General features: G+C 43.8%; 1 protein-coding gene across 4 annotated transcripts in view; it reads right to left on the bottom strand.

Moving 5' to 3' along the window:
* COBL (cordon-bleu WH2 repeat protein) overlaps positions 1 to 20,083 on the bottom strand; it is a 233,717-nt gene that overhangs the window by 151,833 nt on the left and 61,801 nt on the right. For 3 of the 4 annotated variants that reach the window (XM_073332702.1, XM_073332705.1, XM_073332704.1), the window contains exon 2: positions 10,595 to 10,801. In XM_073332702.1, the coding sequence (XP_073188803.1) occupies positions 10,595 to 10,801 (207 nt within the window). Of the gene's footprint in view, positions 1 to 10,594; positions 10,802 to 17,096; positions 17,607 to 20,083 lie in introns of those variants that run through there. The other variant, XM_073332703.1, reaches the window with a different exon arrangement.

Here is a 20,083-nt window from a genome sequence, read left to right as displayed (position 1 = left end):
TATTTGCTTTCTTAATGTCTTGTCATCCTTCCTCTTTCAGACCTGCCAGAAGCTTGTGCTGATCTGGTGCAATAAAATCACACATTTAGGTTATCGTTTCAGGACACGATGCAGTGGTTACACAAGAGTATAAGAACTGATTAGTTGTTTAAAAAAAAGATATTCCATGACTATTTTGGTACAGGAAGTCTGATTTCCCAAGAGGCAAACACATACTATTCTAGAGTTCACAGGGATTAATTATTCTAAAAGGACAAAATGCTTCGTATAATACTGTTATATCACAACACCATTCATCAAGGGCTCCATTCTGCCCTCAAATCTGCAGGGTCGCGTTTCCAAAATCTGAAACAACTTGTGTGTTTGAGGAGCTGCCAGTAGCCACAACAATAAAGGGACACTGTCAATGTGAATTGTTTTTATACTTTAAAAAAAATCCAATTTCTGATAAAGTATCCTTAATAAAAAGTATTAAAGTCAGGCTGTACTACTTGAACATCATTCAAATATATTTTATAAGGACTTCCCTGCTTTCTTGCTGATTTCTAAAAGGGTCTTTTCTGCAAGGGAGAAATTGACTATACATAAATACAGTCAAATGCACAAAGTGAACAAAAAATAGAGAACATTCCCCTCTAGCTATTTTCAGTTATAATAATCTAAGGTATTGCTTGTAAATATAGGAGGTCCAATATTTTGAGACAAACGTGATTCTCAAGTGGACAGTTTCCTTTTAAATTGGGCTTCCTCAGTTACCCAGCCATCTTTCATGATGCTGATTTCCAGAGCCACATGACTGACTTTGCTGCTGGCAGATCTCAAAAGAGGGAGTGATTTTACAACCCTAAAAAGATAGATTTATCACAATGTATAAAGGCCAATTCTGCTTGCAGATACATGAATATAAATTCTGAATGACTTCCATTAAATGTCAATGAAGTCATTCATGCTTTACACTGGTGTAACAGAGGAGAATGCCACCCACCAGACTCAACTGGTGGAAAACTTGATAGGACTGGTGATGATTGAGACAGCCCCTGAAGAAAAATCGGGGAAGGGAAGAGATGCACGTGCTTGCAGGAAGAGGAAGTTACTCACCTTGTGCAGTAACAATGGTTCTTCGAGATGTGTCCCCCTATGGGTGCTCCACTTTAGGTGTCTGTGTGCCCCTGCACCTCTAATCGGAGATTTTTGGTAGCAGTGTCCCCTTGAGCCCGCGCATGTGCTCTCCCTCCCTCGTGGTCTGCCTCAAGGCTATTTAGCACTGCACGGGAGAACCCCCCTCACTTCCTTCTCTACCACAGAGACCTGTAGAGAACTCCAAAGTACAGGGGAGGAGGGTGGATCGTTGAGCACCCATAGGGACACACATCTCAAAGAACCATCGTTACTGCACAAGATGAGTAACTTCCTCTTCTTTGAGTAGTGTCCCTATGGGTGCTCCACTTTAGGTGACGCCGGAGTAGTACCCACCACTGGAGGCTGGGACTTCGGAGCGGAGTCTTTTACTACAGAGACTACTGTGAAGTTGAAGATGGTGTCAGCGGCCAAATCTTCAGTGATCGCATAATGTTCTGTGAAAGTATGGACAGAGGCCCCAGTCATTGCTCTATAGATTGGGGAGATAGGAGTATCCCTATGGAATGTGATTAAGGTAGGAACTGATCTCATGGAGTGCATATGGACGGAAGTAAGTTGCGCCCTTGCTAAGTGATTAATGTAACTAGAGACCCATTTGGATAGTCTTTGAGGAAGTATCTCAGAGCTTTTGGATCTTTCTGTGGATGAAAGGAAGAGTTTAGGGGATTTTCTGAAGTCCTTAGTCCTGTCCAAGTAGAATGCCAATGTCCTTCTAATATCTAGCATATGCACAATTGTCTCCCAGTTGTCACAATGTGGTTTTGGAAAAAAACAGGGAGATGGATCTGTTGATTCATATGGAAAGTGAAGAAAAAGTAGAGAGAAACTTGGGATATGGCCTTAGAGTTTTTTTTTGTTTGTTTTTGTTTTTTGTTTTTTTAAAAGACAAAGGCTGTGAATGATGGGTGTGCCATCAGGGCCGCTATTTCTCGTATGTGCTTAGCTGAGGTGATGGCAATTAAAAATGCTGTCGTCACGCACAGGTGTAAGAGAGAACAAGTTGCCCTGGACTTGGAGGGAAGTCTAGTCCAAGCCCTGAGAACTAGATTAAAGTCCCAGGCTGGAGCGGGTGGTGTCACATGGGGAAAGAGAGTCTCAATGCCCTTAAAGAGTCTACACATTAGTGGTGAGCAAACTCCAAGTGAGAAGCCATTTTCACCATGAGATGTACCTTAAGGGAGCTGAGTGAGAGTTTAAAATGTAGTGCAAAATCAGAGGGAGGAAAGATGAGGTTGGGGCTGTCCGTTTGGAATGGTACAAACTTGGGGTCGTTTCCATTTTGTAGATAGGTATGTGGAGTGGTCAACTTGTGGTTGTGTTGCAACATGTGTTTCAGCTTGTCAGAGCATTCTGCTTCTAAGCCTTGGAACAAAGAAAGATCCAAGCCTGGAGGCGGAGGACCCATGGGTTGGGGTGAAGGGTCAGCCCATTGTTTTGAGAGAGCGGGTGAGGAATGGGCTGATGTCAGAGGAACAGGAGGGCATACTGCCATCTGCATCAGGTAAGGGAGCCAGACTTGTCATAGTCAAGAGGGGCAATCACAATAACTCTCGCTTTGTTTTGTTGAATTTTCAACAGAATCTTGGATAGGGTAGGAAACTGGGAAAACAGACATACAAATGGGCTCTGTTCGCTGGGAAGATGAGGGCAACTGCCAGTGACTGTTTCCACAAAGAGTGGCTATATCTTGAAGCACCTGTGAATTCAGTATACACTCATTGTCGTGAGAAAATTCCCACTGAGACTGTTGGTTATCCCGTTCTGTATCCCTTGTAGACAGACAGCTGAGATGAGCACATTGTGATGGGTGCATCAATTCCAAAGTTTGAATGCTGTCTTGCAGAGGGAGGGAGATCTGGCAGCTCCTTGGCAGTTTATACAAAACATACAGGTCACATTAATGACAGGTTTCAGAGTAACAGCCGTGTTAGTCTGTATTCGCAAAAAGAAAAGGAGTACTTGTGGCACCTTAGAGACTAACCAATTTATTTGAGCATAAGCTTTTGTGAGCTACAGCTCACTTCATCCGATGAGGTCACATTAAGTCCATCATAACCTTTGTGTGTTGTTTTTGATGAAAGACAGAGTTTATCTTTGGCACAGGCACTCCTTACAGCCCCTAACCCCAAAAGAGTGATATGGAAGGCCATTTCTGTGGAAGGCCATTTGTCCTGAACCTTATTGTTGTGTAGGTAAGCTCCCCAGCATATTAGGGAGACATGTGTCCCAGGGTGGTGAATGTGGGTAGTGAGAGGAGCGCTCTCGCTTGTACTGCATCACGTTGATGCTGATAAAGTCCAGTCACTGTACCAGGGTTAGTATGCCACTACAATGAAGTGAACCTTGGAGACAACCCTGTATGGAACAATCTGTACCTATGATGATCCTGCCCCAAAGGTAAGCAGTAGGAAATCGCCTGTACGATGGTTGTATTGACATATGGAGGTAGGCACCCTCTACGTTCAGGGCTAGATATCAATCTCTTTCCTCTAGAGCTGGTCCTAACTGCTGTGAAGTAAGGTAAGGTGACTACTGAGTGGCGTGACAGGTGTATAGATGGCAGCTGATACTGTAAGGTATCATTGTTCAGGCCTCCAACCAGCTCATCAAAGTGCTTATAAGAGGCAGTTTGAGAGGTCATGGACTGGGGTGCATACTGTTCTCACTTTTGAGCCCTGTCCCTCTGTGCTGTTATGAGCCAGAGTGTAAGAGATGGTGAGTATTGAGAAGATTGTCATCTGTGGCGTGGTTGAGAGGTATATCTTCTCTTCTGTTCCACAGTGTAGATTCTTAAGTAGTGTAGTGCAGTCCGAGAATCCTTCAGGATGTGGAGAGAAAATCTGTCTTCTCCACAAAGACCTTGGCAGTTCAAATTGGAAGTCTGTAGCTCTTTGGGAAATCTAGAGAGGTGTAGTGAACAAAAAAAAAACAAAACCCACAACCCACCTCAGTACCACTGACATGGAGACTGGGCGGGCAGCTGTAACAGCTACATCCAGTGGGGTCTCTAGGACCGGTCTGCCTATTAACTGACCTTCTCTATGAATGGTCTGAATCTGTTCTTTTTGTGTTTCCAGTAATTTTTCAGAAACATCCTGGGTTTCCCCAAGATTAACAAAATTGTTTCACCATGACAGTTTGGTAATTTAAGACTCTAAACAGCAATGTTGTTGATGAATATGCCAACTTGCAAAGCCTGATCATATGGAGTTGACTTGGCATTATGTTGCTTGCTTCATGCATTAACCACATCCACTATGATGGAGTTGGGTTGCGGATGTTGAAAAAGTCTGCCTCTTTGGGTAGAAATGTATGGTTGTTTTTGTTTACACTCTGTTGCTGGTTGGTGCAATGGAGGCTGGCTCTGCCAGATGATTTTGGTAGGATCTAGAATCAGCTCATTAATTGGGAGGAAAGTTCTAGATGAGAAGGTAGTATGCAGAATTTCCACCAACTTGTGATGTGTATCTACCATCTCCTGTAAGGGAATCTGCAGCTTGTCTGCCACTCTCTTCTCTTGGTAAGATCCAGAAAGTTCTTATATCTTCACCTAATGATGAGAGGTGGGCAGCACAGTCTCATCTGGGAGAGATGAGGAGAAGTGTGCTAAAGAGGTAGCTTCCTCGTCAGGTGTGTTTTTTTTTTCTTCCCCTTCCCCCTTCTTTCCTGTTCTGAAAAAGCTTTCTCCTGTCCTGGCTCAGGTGCTCTCCTGCCCTCAGGTGCCAGGCTGTAGCAAACCATCTGGTGGACTCTCCCCGAGAGACACCGGAGATGGTCGCGCCATGTGTATGTAATACCCCTAGAGTTACAATATGGCCTTGGGAGGGAGAGGCAGGAAGGCAGGCATGGGCTGTTGGCGTGATGGAATTGGGGATGACCCTTGTAGTGTGGTGGTGGGCCACCTTGAGGAGCCAGGGAATGATTTCCTCCTGGCCAGTGTCAGATTCATCAGTGGGTAAGGGTGCCACTGACTGGGGTATTGGCAGTATACGGCCAGTGCTAGGAGCGATTCTGGGTGCCGAGGTGTGCTCGATACTGGGGTCCTGGTACCAAGTAATGGGGATTGTGGTTCTTCCCCAATCACCAGGTCTCCAGGGTACCGGAGCTAATGCAGTACCATGGGTTCATTTGGTACCATAGAGGAGGGTCTGTGGTACATTCTCAGTACCGATAGTTGGGCAGAGCACTCTCTAAATGAGAATTTTGCCCAGTACAAAAAGTTTGTTGATGCCACTTTTTTAGAGATGGTATGGTAATTGTCTCTCCCTGGGTACTGAGGGAACAGGTCTCCAGAGTATCAGACCACCTGTGTTACCATGGGCTCATCCGGAACCCCAGAGGAGTGTCTGTAGTCGGTATCAATGGTTGGGAAGGTTCAGAACGCTTCCTAGATGGGAGTTTTGTTGCATCTGGTACTAAAGGGTTTCTCTATGCCGCTCTTTTAGAGATGGTACGGTAACTGTCCCCTCTCCTTAGGGGACTGTACCCTTGTCTCAGAGCATGATGGTGGAAGCCTCTGGTGTCTGGGTGCTGAAGCAGAGCTGACAGCAGGGCTTCTCTGGGTCGCTCTTTTAGCATGGCTGGTACGGTAACTGTGCCCTCTCGGGGCCCAGAGTAGAACTCAGAGCAGCACAGAGCTCACAGAAGCCCCTTGTGGGTGGGGAGAGCAGAGCTCAGAGCAGGGCAGAGCTCACAGCAGGAAGCCCCTTCTCAGGTTTCAGCTTCCAGAGCTTCCCTGCCCTGAGCTCGCAGCAGGAGGTTCCTCTGCTGGTATTGTCCTACTGAGGTGGTGGCTCTGGGGCGTCCCACAGGCTGGCCAGCTACTCGGGGGTCCCTGCCGAGATGGCCGCACTGGGGAACACCCCTCTGGCTGGCCAGTTGCTCGGAGGAGTCTTTCCAGGGGGAGTCTGCCGGTGGCTTCTTTTTCTTCTTCTCTCTCTCTCTTCACCACTCGACCCCTTTTGAAGTGAAGGCTCCGGGGGTGATCCGGGGTCCCCTGCAGACTGAAGTGTTTTCTCTACAGGGGGGAATTTTTACTTCAGCTCCCAGCTCCCGTGAGGCTGCAGTTTTAGGTGTGGCAGGTAAAGCACTTCTGTGAGGGTCTCCCAGGCACAGTGAGTGTCTGGCCATTACAGGAACTGACTCCTGGCAGGAGAGGCACCGATTGGAGCAGAGAGAGCCAGGCAAGCCCCTGGGCAGGGGGTGTCATCCTCTAGCAGGGAGGAATATGCAGAAGAGCCTTTTTTTAAAAAAAACTGAAAAAGAAAATAATTATGTGTCTACTAGATGCCCGGGGGCGGGGGGGGAGAGATGCCCCCAGACAGGGAAGGAAAGTGAAGTTCTTTTCCTTTTTCTCTTTTCTTTTTAAGCCAAAGGAATAAAATAAAACAAAATAAAACAGAACACTAGCCTGAGTACTTTTAGGGAGAACAAAGGTAACAAACCAAACACTACTTATGCTAATGTAAGCAGTGTCAGGATGAACTCCACCCTGACATCTGGCGGTGAGGTGTGGCAAGTTGTGGAAAAGAACTTCAGGGGCCTATCTCATTTGCATAGGCACACCCACCCGCCTAGAATGAGGCCATAGCTGCCCAAATGGTCACTTTGGCTGCTGTGGGATCCCCAGTGTCTCTGTTATTGGGGCAGGAAGAATAAATTGTTATTACCCTGATTATGGGAACTGTGCTTGGAACTGTACTTGGCCTTTTGTTATGATGGAGGGACTCACCATCAACTAAGTAGCACTTGCTAGGCAAGGGTCATGGGTTTTAAAACTCTGTGAATGGAGAGAGGCTGGGGACAAGTATTAATACTTGGTGGTATGGGCCCCTTGGTGAGTGCTAATTGCACTTCCTCCTCTCTCCACTGTGGAATATCAGAGCCAATTTTGATTCCATTAGGAGTCTAGTTACAGGCCGCTGAGCTCACTTTGGGCTAATAGTGCACCAGCACTGAGGCTCCCCTACTACAAGCTGAATTCACCAAAGAGCTGAACTGACTAAGAGCTGAAATCACTGAGCGTTGTGTTAAGTAGTGGGGGAGCCTGAAGATCTATTGTGGAGCAGTTTGCGGGACGGCTGGAGTGCCTTGTGGACAGGCTGGTGGAGCAGTGCGTAGGACGGCGGGAGCTGCTGGTGGGACGCGGAGCAGTTTGTGGACTGGCTGGTGGAGCAGTTCGTGGGACGGCGGGAGCTGCTTGTGGGCCGCGGAGCGGAGCTGAGCGAAGGAGTTCGTGGGGCGGCTGGTGGAGCGGAGCGGAGGCCTATGGAGCTGTGGGGCGGTCAGCTTCAGATCATGTAAGGTGCCTCTTACCCCCGTCCCATCTCCACCCAGGTTGGGAGTTAAAGCTCCACAGATAAGCTTTCGAACTCTGGGGCTGCCCTGACCAGGGACAGAGACTTTTGGGTCATTGGACTTTTGGGACTTTGGGTGATTTGGGGTTGCCGGAGTCAAGAACCAAAGGGAAAGGGGCATGCCCCAATTTGCTTGGGGTGGGTTTTTGCTCATGGGTTGTGTTATGAATCCTGTTGGTGGTGTTTCCCCAACATAATGCCACATTGTTTCTCTGTGTTATTAAAAGGCTTTTTGCTACACTCAGACTATGTGCTTGCGAGAGGGGAAGTATTGCCTCTTGGAGGCGCCCAGCAGGGGTGGTATATATTTGTCCCAGGCCACTGGGTGGGGGCTCGAGCCGGTTTGCATTGTGTTATTGGAATGGATCCCCTAGATATTGAACCCGGCCCTTGTTGCTGCCAACTCTGACAGGCAGAAGGGTTACACTAATGACACAGATAAGGAAGCGACAACTGCTCCTTGGGTCAAACTTGGTAGAGAAGGAAGTAAGGGGGGTTCACCCCTGAAGTGCTAAATAGCCTCCAGGCAGACCAGGAGGGAGGGAGAGCACTTGCGGGGGCTCAAGGGGACACTGCTACCAAAAATCTCCGATTAGAAGTGCAGGGGCACACAGACACCTAAAGTGGAGCACCCATAAGGACACTACTTGAAGAAGAACATGGGGATGGCCTCTCTTCTTTCGACAGAGACGACTGTAACCTGCTGATCGTGAGGGGGGCACAATTTAAAGGTTTGCCCCACTCCCAACAGCTTGAGTCACGCCTTCACCCCACTCTCAGCAGCCCCTCCTTGCAGCTCCCAGGTGTTCACTCCGCAGGGAGAGGCAGCAGTGAAAGTAGTGGCTCTCCCTGCAGCTCCCACCTATTTGCTGCTGCCTCTTCACAAGGCCACAGCTTTCAGTTTGCCAGCCCTGGGAGCTGTCACACAGGTAAGCGGCCCAGCAAGCAAACCCTGGCAGAAATCTGGGGGGAGGCACATGAACCGCACGTCCCCCCCGACACACATCATCTCTGCTCTATCCCTGCACTAGTCAGGCAGAGCAGGAGGGAAATTGAAGTTTGATGAAGTTACGGCCTGCTGCTTTAAAAATCTATCTTTGATTCTATCCTCATTGGCTGTTATGTACTGATCAACATGCAAAGTCTTATGATACCATTTGAAACAGATGTAACTGATTAAAATAAGATTGATTAAAATAAGAACTGGCTCAGATGTGTGTCTCAAACTATAACTGAACCCAAATTAAAAATTTTCATAAAACTTCTTCCTCCATTACATTTTTACTTTTAAAAGTCTTTTCACTTTCTTGTTTCAAGTAGGTCTAGAAATGGAAATGCAAAAACTGGAATTGTTATTGCGAGTCTCCCAACCCAATTTTGCAGACTTGAGAAGTTAAGATAGTTCACATAAAATTCAGAAAGAAGCTGAACTTTTAGGCATTTCTCTCAACTACTTTCAACCTTCAAATCTTTGAAAGTTTGATCAATCCTAACCTAGAGCCAATTTCCTCAGCCCTGTGATGTTACTTCCCTATGTTCATAGTCACCAGTAGGAGTTCTCCACACAGATCCATGGCAATGCATTACTTGGCTCATTGAACATAATTTATTTCACACCCTTGCTGGGATACACTTCAGCTTCCATAAATAATTAACCTATGGGGAACAGTCTGATTATAGATGATGCTACATTTTCAGCTAACTTTCAAAGGCTAAATCCAGCACCTAGCAACTTTTGGTGTATTTCCAATATCCCCTGCCACCCTTGGGTACACAAATCAAATGACTGGATCAATATATAAAATATTAGCACTAGCCATGGTAGGGATAACAAACATCCATGAAAATCAAAGGCAGCTATAAATTCCAATACCCTGTTCAAGCGCATATAGCTACTAAATGTAGTTTCCTTTTTCATTCACCTTTCTGCCCCCCCTACAAAAGATCACAATAGGGCCCTTTATAATTGTAGTGCTTTTGCAAATTTGTTTTTGGAAGGAAAATAATTTCCTTGATCACTAGGCCTGTCATGGCTAGTATGCTTTGCATGACACTCAGAGCTTGTTCGGGTTTGCTGATGAAATATCTGCACTTTTTGGCCAACGATTCTTCATTTTCTGAATCTGTTCCGTTTTCTAGGCCTCTTCTTTCATTTTCAAAAAGAAAAGGAGTACTTGTGGCACCTTAGAGACTAACCAATTTATTTGAGCATGAGCTTTCGTGAGCTACAGCTCACTTCATCGGATGCTGTAGCTCACGAAAGCTTATGCTCAAATAAATTGGTTAGTCTCTAAGGTGCCACAAGTACGCCTTTTCTTTTTGCTTTTAAAGTATTATTAATGGGCCACATCCCTCCTTCCATAGCAAATTCCATTAGAGGGGGTCCAGAGGAAGAAACTACCTCAGCAGTCTCCTCAGAAATGTTTCTCCCCAATCTTTATTCATTGGTGACAGGATTCTTATTCCCCTGCCTTTATTCTCTTGCCACTTTCACACACCAGGAGGCTGCTTTCTCTGCTTCCCCGTAGAAACCCAGCAGATCTCCGAGATATACATGGACTCATTTCTTGGGGCTTAGTGAAGATAAAGGCCATGTACATCCACATCGGCTCTGCTTCCCAGTGGCACATGCTCATCTGTGCCCTAGCTGACTGGTTCCAATACAGCCACACTGCCGGGGCCCTCACAGATAGTGTTTCTCACCAGGATCCCTGTAAAGGGGAATCCCCATTGTAGCTGGGGGCTACAGAAATGTGCTACAGCCTAAGACACTATTATTTGTCTCCCACAGCTCCATAGAACTGTGGAAGGACTACCCATGTCCTCTTTCTACAGATCCTCTGAGGGGTCCTGGGGAAAATGGGGGAACAATGGCTGCAGAATTCCTCTTCCATTTGGGATGGATGAGATCAGCATAGCTCTAGGGGACATAATCAAGCCCATTGATGTTATAATTTTCTCTCTAACTAACAGTCCTACAGGGAAGGGTGAAAAAGAGACAAACTCCATCAATACTGAGAAAGGTGAGTTTACCTATTAAAAATGCAAGATATTGGTGAAGGGAGGTTCCAGGATGACAGAGCTGATTAGTGCCTTACCTCCCATGTACATTGCTCTTCTGTTCCACACCACTTGGTAAAACGACTGTGAAGTCCACTGTCCTGTTTATCAGATTTTCTTTCATGGTCACCAGGCTCTGATCAGGGATTACTCCCAGCTCTGTGACTGACTTCTGTTCACCCTGAATTTGACTTGCAGCAAGAGATTGACTTGGTGGAGGGGGAGCTCGAGCCTTCATTTTTCTCCTTAAGAAATAAAAAGAAGTAGAGAGTTAGTGATTTCAAATTTACTTCCTTTGATGAGAAGTGCAAGCATGTGTTATCAGGGGAAAGGAAGCATTTCCCTTATCTTAGGTCATTTATAACAGCTCCTACAGTGGAAGTTATTTCTCTTTATCATGGAACTTTTTATATCTACAGTTCTATTTTATTTTTACAGCTTTTTCTTTAAAATAACATGGAATCTGTTGTGCACATCATCCCAAGATTATCACCACCTGTTTCTGACCTCTCCCAAAATGCTCTGCACTGTTTGATCATCACACATCTCCATGGCACAAATGTTATTCCTGTGTATTCAGTGTATCACAAAGGGTGGGCTTTTCAAAAGCGATCAGTATAGGCCTAACTCTGCTCTCATTGAAGTCAATGGTAAAAATCCCATTGGCTTCTCTTACAGTTCACGGGTGAACAGCACCTTTGATCTCTCTTCCCTTGTCTCTCCCTGGCCACTCTTTCCAAGTGATAGGCCTCTGCCTGCACTTATCCCAGAGTGGAACTTGATGGTTCACACTTCTATAGATGGGATCACCAGGCTACAACACCCTGATTACCTCAGCCAGCCCAGCTGGGGTTGGGCCCAGCTACAGAATTCTCTCTGGGAGTTTGTCATCAAAATGACTTACCGTGACACATGAGAGCTTCTTCAAGAACAAGTACGGTTTATTGAGCTATAGAAATTTAACAAGTAGAGAGAAACAGGATTAAAACAATAAAAACCTAGATGGGTATTTCTTACTCAAACCCAGCCTTTCCCTGCCAGTTTAGACAAGTTCCACTTAATCCAGGCACACCCCCAGCACTGGGGCTGGGCGAGACAGGCTGCCCCCTCTAACTGCTGCCTCCCTAACATTCTGACGCACCCACAATAAGTCTCCCACCTCAGCTCGCAAGCAGACCTTGAAATCTTAAACAAAGGGTCTTTCGAATGGATAAAACTTCCTTTGTCTGACTTGGAACCCTGCAGCTGATGCAAAGTGATTTATGCATTTCTCCAGAAAGAGTTGGCTATGGTCTCCCAATAGTGGATACACAGTATTGTGCACTTGAGTACCAGGAAATTAAGTTTCTCTGCACTTACTACCTTTTTCTCTGCAACCCAAAATCTAAGCAGAACTAATTTTAACTCTTAACAAGCAAACAAATCCATTAAACCCACATATATATATATATATATATATATATAAAATGCAGATCATTCCCATGCTCTGCACAGCTTTTTCACAGCTGGGAGCAAAGTTAGGCCTATACTTTCTCCCCTCCACACCTTGTGCACTTGAGCAGGACAGAGCACAACTGTGCCCCAAGACATGGGAAGCGTTAGTTCCAGAGAAGCTTACTTATTAAGGTCTCAAATCTGTGAGGTGCTGAGCACCGTGAATTCCCATGGAAGTCAGTAAGAGCTGAGGGTGCTCAGGCCCCATCAGGATCAAGTCCTTAAAGAATCAGAAGTGAGGAGATACTCCCTATCAATGTCTCTGTTTCAATTTCTCTAAACACTCCATTGTCCATTCATCATTTGTGCAGTAAATTGAGCGGAACAAGGACATGTCTAGTACAATTAATGCAATATAATAAATAAGACAACGATACCCATAACCTAACCTTTAACAATGCAACGTAACAATGAATGATAAACAGCTGATCTCTCTCCCTCATTGAACTTTGCCCCTCTTGTCATTCATAGATTTTTAAAGGACAAAAGGGACTATCAGGATCATCTAGTCTGACTTCCAGCAGGCTGAAGAATTTGATCTATTCATTCCTGTATCATATATTCTCTCCTCTCTGAACTGATATCTATTCATTCTTCACAGCTATTTTCCTTCTCTGTATATCCACAAAATTTAATAAAATAGAGCATTAAATGGAGTAAATTGTTTCCACTTTGGGTGATAAAGGTGTGCCTACAAAATACAGAGATGGTAAACAGGTAACATGAAACACATCAACCTGGAATCCTAATACAAAGGCATAAGTGAGGTAAATATGGAGGAAAAACCTCACTCAAAGTTATTTTGGGTCATTTAAATAATCCACATACAGTAACATTATATGTTTATGATTTTGTGTATGAAAGAGGTGGATCCAAAGCCCAGTGAAGCCAGTAGGAAGACTCCTATTTACTTTGGCAGGCTTGGAAACAGGCCCTAATTCAACAGAAATACCAGTGACTGTTATAACAGCTGCTGTGCTATCTTATTAGTTTTGGGGTTTAGGGCCTGGTCCTACTTGCATGGACTTCAATGAGAGCATCATTTGGCTCTAAATGATCTTTGGGCAAACTAATGGTCAAATTCCACAATGACACCACATCAAAACACATTACTAACTGTTCATTATTCATGGAGCCAAGTACTTCAGTCCTTTCTCACTCCTTCCTCAGGCATATTCCTTTTGATTTTGTCATATTTACCAGAAAAGATGAAAAAAAGCAATTTTAATGAAACTTCCAATAGACTCCAGTTGAATTAAATTTAGGCTTCAAATGATAAATATGAAAATACAGTTGGATAGTAGAACATACTGACAATAATAATAAGAAAAAGAGATGCAGAAGTAAATTCAACTGTGTTCACTGAGCATCATCATTGGAACCTAATTATTTTCAAATGATTTAGCCTAGGTATCGTGCTATTGTATATAGTGCAGGGCGATGGGAAATGGGCTCAAACCGCCAAACATGGATCCAGGTCAAGACCTGGATTTTGATCACCCCCCAAATCAATTTATATTTAAACGTTAGCGCAAGCTGCTTGAGGACAGTGTCTTGTTACACAGGAGAGTAGTGCATCTCTAAGCATAAGAAAGGAGGGTTAGGAACTGTAACACATGAGACAGCATCTCCTCCTCTGCTGAGCAAGAAGCCGTTGCACTGAACACTGGCATACCTTGGAAAAATAAGAGATGGTTCATACAGTATCATGTGAATGGTGGCTCTTTACACCAGGAGAGTATAGCTCTGTGGATACACCCTGACATCAACCCATCATTCTCCAGAAACAGGTTACATGATTTTTGAGATACAGCTGCACCAACTTGCATCAAACAACAAACATCCTTAATAACAGAGGAAGTTCCACACAAAGTCAACTTTTACTTTCTCATTTGTTTGTAGGTAGCCAGGCAGACACATGATAAATACCATATAAACGTTAATGCAATAGGAGTAGCTGACCTCATACTGTGCATATATTTAAGAAAATCGGTTCTGATAACTAGTATCCTAATGACCCAGTCTCATTAGAGTCATGCCCTGCTTACATCAGATTTTAAGATAACATAGATGGGAAAGCAGTGCAATGTTGATCACACTAATTTACAAAAAAAAAACCAAACAAAAAAAAAACAACAAAAAACGGTGATCCAGATTCAGGGATTTTTCTTCTTCTCCCCGCCCCGATTTGGGTGAGCTCTCCTGCTACATAATACATATGGAGCAGAAACCTAGAAAAGGCCCAGAACACACCAAAAAAGGCATATCATAGAGATGTGAATTAGTTAGAAAAGGGAGCAGGGAGAGACGGAGAGAGATCAAACTCTGGGAAGCTTAACACTGAGTAAGACCTTGACCTTTATCATCATGGCAAATCCCAAAGGGATGTAGCCTCCTTACAGATAGAGTGCCAAAAAAGGACTATGAGCCTGAGCCAGAAGATCAACCAAGGACACAACTGGATTCAGGATAAAAGATTTAAATTAAACCAGGGTGCATGACACAGAAGCCCCTACATCAGCTGTACACCATCTTGGCTCACCCTTATGCTGGAGTAATCCTTCCTTGGCCAAACATACAGGCTTGGAAGCGGAAGTATGTTGGTGGTACGGTGCAGAACAGCTGCCTCACACCTAATAGTTGGGACCCCAAAGCTAGCAAAAAATCTGACTGACACCATCTGCATCTAGACTGACAATTCCCATGACAAGCTTCAGTCTGAGAAATCCAATATAATGCCTGAAAATTGTTCTTTATCCTGAAAATGCCCATAGGATGAGATGGTCACCAGAATGCTATGATATTACCCATGATACAGCTATGGGACAGTGCTTCCTTTACTCCATGCCTATGCAGGCAATAAATATCGCCCACAGACAGCTACTATTTAAGAGGAAGAAAGAGTAGTACAATGGCATCAGTGCAGATCAGGTAGAACTAACCTATTTAAATATAAATCAGCTTAGTAAATTGAGAAGTAAATAAATCAGATGATTGTTAATGATTCAGTTCCTGCCCTGGCTCCATATACTAGTACAAGGGTTGGCAAACTACAGCCTGGGGGCCACATCCGGACCTTCAGACATTTTAATCTGGCCCTCAAGCTCCCACCGGGGAGCAGGGTCTGGGGCTTGCCCTGCTCTGGCGATCCAGCCAGGGAAAGGGGTTGGGGACTTGCTCCGCTCTGTATGTGCCATGACGCCGCACAACTCCCAGAAGCGGCGGCATGTCCTCCCTCCGGCTACTACATGTAGGGGCAGCCAGGGGGCTCTGTACGCTGCCCCTGCCCCAAGTGCTGCCCCCGCAGCTCCCATTGGCCTGGAACCACAGCCAATGGGAGCTGCAGGGAAGCACTTGCGGATGGGGCGGCGCGCAGAGCTGTCTGGCTGCTCCTCTGCATAGGAGCTGTAGGGGGGACATGCTGCTGCTTCCGGGAGCTGCTCGAGGTAAGTGCTGCCCAAAGCCTGCACCCCTGACCCAGCCAAAAGTTTGCCAACCCTTTTCTAGTAAGACAATTGCACAAACATTTATAGCTACACACTGGCTCAAACACAATGATTCACAGGGACGTGGCTGCTCAAAAATCAAACAAGTCCTGATTTCTTGAGCTGTTCTTCTGTGTTAGGTCAGTCTCTCATTCTGTATTACTGATGCAGAAAGGAAACTGGAGCAGGGAGGAAGGAGCAAGGTGAGTTTTCTGGACTCCAGGGACATTCGGACTTTTACTGTCACTTACTTGCAGTTGCAACTCTATGAGGGACCAATGGAAGTGGAGAGAAGACTGAATAGAAAGCAAGAGGAAGACTGAGAAAGCTGTGACACTGAAAAAGTCAGAAATTTAAGAAGAGGAAGAAGCGATTAGGAACAGAAAGCTGAGAGAAGATGGTAATGGAACTGAGAGAGAGAGAAAGTAAAAGGGATATTCAGTTCTGAACAACATGAAGCTGCCTGTTATTTTCCAATGCACAGTAAGACAGGAACAGACACGCTGGAGCTGATGACCTACTGCCTCATGTAATTTATACCTAGACTTGGGTGGATTTGATTTTCATTGGTAAATGTTGATTTCACCGTACACATACAAACTGCCGAATTTTTTTTCCATTAAAACAGTAAAAATTTACAGTTATACAAAGTAAGACTTTATGGGCAAAATGCCACGATTTAGACTTTTGAAGTATTATATATTTGCTATGTATATTTTGATATGTGATTTTGAAATTTATATTTTAACGGTTGATAAAGCTTTAACTTTTTTGAACCTCAAAGTCTGCTGTCAATAAATAATTGTGACCCTTCCCACTGTCTGACCCTCCCCCGACCCCTGATAATTTCCTTTAACTGTGAAAATTTAAATCTAAGAAAAAATCCCACTTAAAACCAGATATTATCTGTCAAAATTATAGAAAACTAAAAAACAAATTCTACCAAGCCTACTTATACCTGTGCAAATTGGAATGCAAGGGGAATGAAAAATGCTATCATTTTGATTTGATCATATTTTTAACCCACTTTGCAGACCTTTTGCACTGTTGTTTATGACTACACAAAGAACGCGGCAGTGGAAAACCAGGTCTAATGCCTGGAGAAGAGCTGGGGGTGGGCTGCATACTCACCGGTGACCATTACTGAATGTGTATAAAACATGCAGCGTACACTCCCGCAAAGCAGCCCTACAGTCACTTGACTTATTGATGCACACGAGGTCATGGTCGTGACCCAAGTATGCCCAGATATGACCCCTCTGGGGTAATAACCTCTGCTAGCAGTCCTGCAGACTTCTATCCTCTCCAACATCAGAACTTTGCTAGGAATTCTATTGATGCAAGAGTATATGAGCCAGACTGGGATCCAGCTCACTCTCTCGTACCTATGACGTTCTGGCAGGACAAACTGGAGTATACAGTCATAAAAGCTTAGTTTTGTTGCTAACCTAATGCTCAGAGAGAGCAGATCTGTAGATTAAGGTGGTGTATTTTTTACATAGTCACATTTCACACCATAAGCACATTTTAATGCACCTAACATTTAAAAATAATAACATACCTTTCTTTGGCCACTGGCAATTCTCCAGACTAATTTGAACTCCACATCAAAAGAGTGTTTTCACAAGAAACACCGGAACAGTCGTGAGATTCTTGATAATCCCTGCTACCAGGCTGCTGATAAAATTACAGTCAAGAACACTTCTAGCCTGGATGATTCAACCTGTTTGTAAGTTATATAAGAATGGTTCACTCTGTGCCCCAATACAAGATAAAATAAAAATAAGTGGTTGCTATTATTACATACAGTGCTCCATTTCTCCGTAGATATATAGCACTGTTTACGAAAGGCTGAAATTCCTTATAACAATATATTCTAAATGGAAGAAAATGGATATGGCAAGGAAATAACTTGGTGATATAAACAAATCCTCTGGCAGCATTATCCTAAATCTCAGATTTGCCTCCTTGAGATTAGATTCCTCAAAGGGAAAAACAAAAACAGCTCTTCCATAGTACAGCAAGTGGAAGCAGCACTGCAGAAATGATGAATAGTAGTCCCTTGTTTCTCTTCACACCACCAAGACATAGCAGTGCACTGAGAACAAGCCAAAAGCCCTTTGGACCTATACCTCTCTTGGTTATTTATTAATAAAAGTGCAATATGATGCAGCCTTGGCATTCCAACTCCCATGACAAAAAACAAAACAAAACAAACAGTCTGCATACCTGAAATATCACTAAACTTAGACACACCTTGTGTGGTGACACTGTACCGCACAGGTTGCTTTCCTCAGTGCATGGACTAGATATCCTGATAACTGCAGTGACCCTGTGTATTTCAGCATCCTGAACAGAGAATCCCAGAGTTCTGTCTTTTCTCTAGCACAAAGGTCATGTTAACAAGCATGAGGGTAAATGGGCTTACTTTTGCAAAGTGTTCAGAGCCGTCTACCAGGCTCTTAGGCTGAGGACCCACCAACATCCGCAGAAGTTAAGAGCACTCATCACCGTGCAGGAAGAGCTGAGCAGCTCACTAGCCTGATCTCACTAAGAGCAGAATTTGTGCCTGTCGCCCTTCCCCATGCAGTATATACGCATGCTCCCAAATATTCATTTGGAAAATCCCAGTCTTTTAAAGGTTACGAGCAAAATATACTTTTGGCACAGAAAGCTAGCATAGTATTTCTGCCCACTTAAGTTGATGGTGGGACTGCCAAGGATGTGTATATGGTGACCAGGGCATTCGCAGGCTATTTTGGAAAGGAAGTATGGTTAATTTTTGTGATTTTAGGATAATCAGAGAGTATTGTCGTTGGAACTTAATCTGATGTACATAGAATGCTTCATAATCCACTAGTGTCTTCAGCATAGATAGTTTATGGTCTTACCCAACAGCACATATGTACCACTCCTGCATTAAAATAATTTTAACATTTGACAAGCAGTTGAAATACTTATCACAGACCCACATTCATAGATTCCAAAGCCAGAAGTGACCATTCTGATCAACTAGTCTTGCCTCCTGTACAACACAGGCCACAGAACTTCCCCAAGATAATCGCTAGAGTATATCTTTAAGAAAAGCATTCCATCTTGATTTAAAAATGGTCAGTAATAGAGAATCCACCACGACCCTAAATAAATTGTTCCAACGGTTAATTACACCTCCATTAACAGAATGGTTCCCATTGAGGGAGGGCCCAGGGAAGAGTGAATTTTGTTTTAGTTATTTTAATTCTTCATTTTCACACTTTTAAACAACAAACAACAACAATAAAAAACCCAGCCCATAACTATGAATTACCTGGCTTTCTGGGTTTTGCTTTGGCTATAAAACTACATTTTTTTCAAGCTTTCTTTCTTTAAGTTATAGATATGCATTTTCACGCGTAGCTTTTACATGCTGCCACATTTTTTACAGAGAGCTCCCAAAGGTATGGTGATAATGATTCCCTGAAGGGTATGAACAAGTCCTCCTGCACAGGGTGGGAAAAATTAATTTGGTTCTGGCGTAGCAATGATAATTATCAGCTTACTTTTTGATCTTTGATTTGATTCTACTGATGGAAAAACCATGCAGCTTTGTGTGTTTTAAATATTAGTTTTAATGCAAGAAAGATTTAAATTGGAAATATTTACAGATAAGCATGTTGCGGGGGGGAGGGGGGCGGCAGGGATGAGTGAATATCAATAGATTTCTTTTTGTAAAATTTCAAAATATACAGTGCCTGCCAAGGGCGAAAGCTTAAAACAAGGGTCATCTTGGTATATATGAAAAATCTACTCAGGATTTGAGCTGAGATGTAGCATATCTAGTCAAATGTCTGGAACTCCATAGTTCTAATCCTAACTCTTTCACAGATTCACTGTAATCAAATAATTTAACCTCCCTGTGCATCAATTTTCCAGTCTCAAAACGGGAAAAATAATTTATTGCACGGGTGCCATTAGAATTAATTAATGGGTCTGATTCTGCTATAGGAAAGATACTCCAAATACTTCTAAGCATAGCAGGTTCAGGCCCAATGTTTATAAAGTACTACATAATTGCTAAATATTTTTCATTTGTCCAGGACTCAGACTCCTGCACCAACACTGTGTCTACATTCTTGAGTGAATAGGAAGCAGTCATCTGACAGGTATGAAAAATGATCTGCCAGTCTTCAAGTGAAAGTCTGTATCTCTCATTTCTATCTGTACATAAGTATGTGTTAGTTTCTTTGTGGTAGATTCCATCTTTCTACATTCACAGGACCTACTATCTGCTTTTGTCTTAACCAGGTGCCTTTTTCCTCCCCAAAAACTATTGCCCATCTTCCCCTGAACAATATTTGTCTAGTTAAGGAAATGTATTTCCTGCATGAGATAACACACAGTGCTTTGTTCATAAGACAATGTGGTATTTTGAATGGAATTAGATGGCAATACAAAATGGAGAGCTCATCTCTAAAAGCCTTTTCACGCTTCAATGGCCAAGGTATTTTCTTTCCATTACCATTTCCTTTATCTTTTCAAAACACTATCTTATCTTTGCAAGGTGCCTTT

Source organism: Lepidochelys kempii, chromosome 2 (genome assembly GCF_965140265.1).
Source record: "Lepidochelys kempii isolate rLepKem1 chromosome 2, rLepKem1.hap2, whole genome shotgun sequence".
NCBI lineage: Eukaryota > Metazoa > Chordata > Testudines > Cheloniidae > Lepidochelys > Lepidochelys kempii.
Note: the sequence above shows the minus strand (reverse complement) of the source record. Positions and strands in the feature narration are given on the sequence as shown.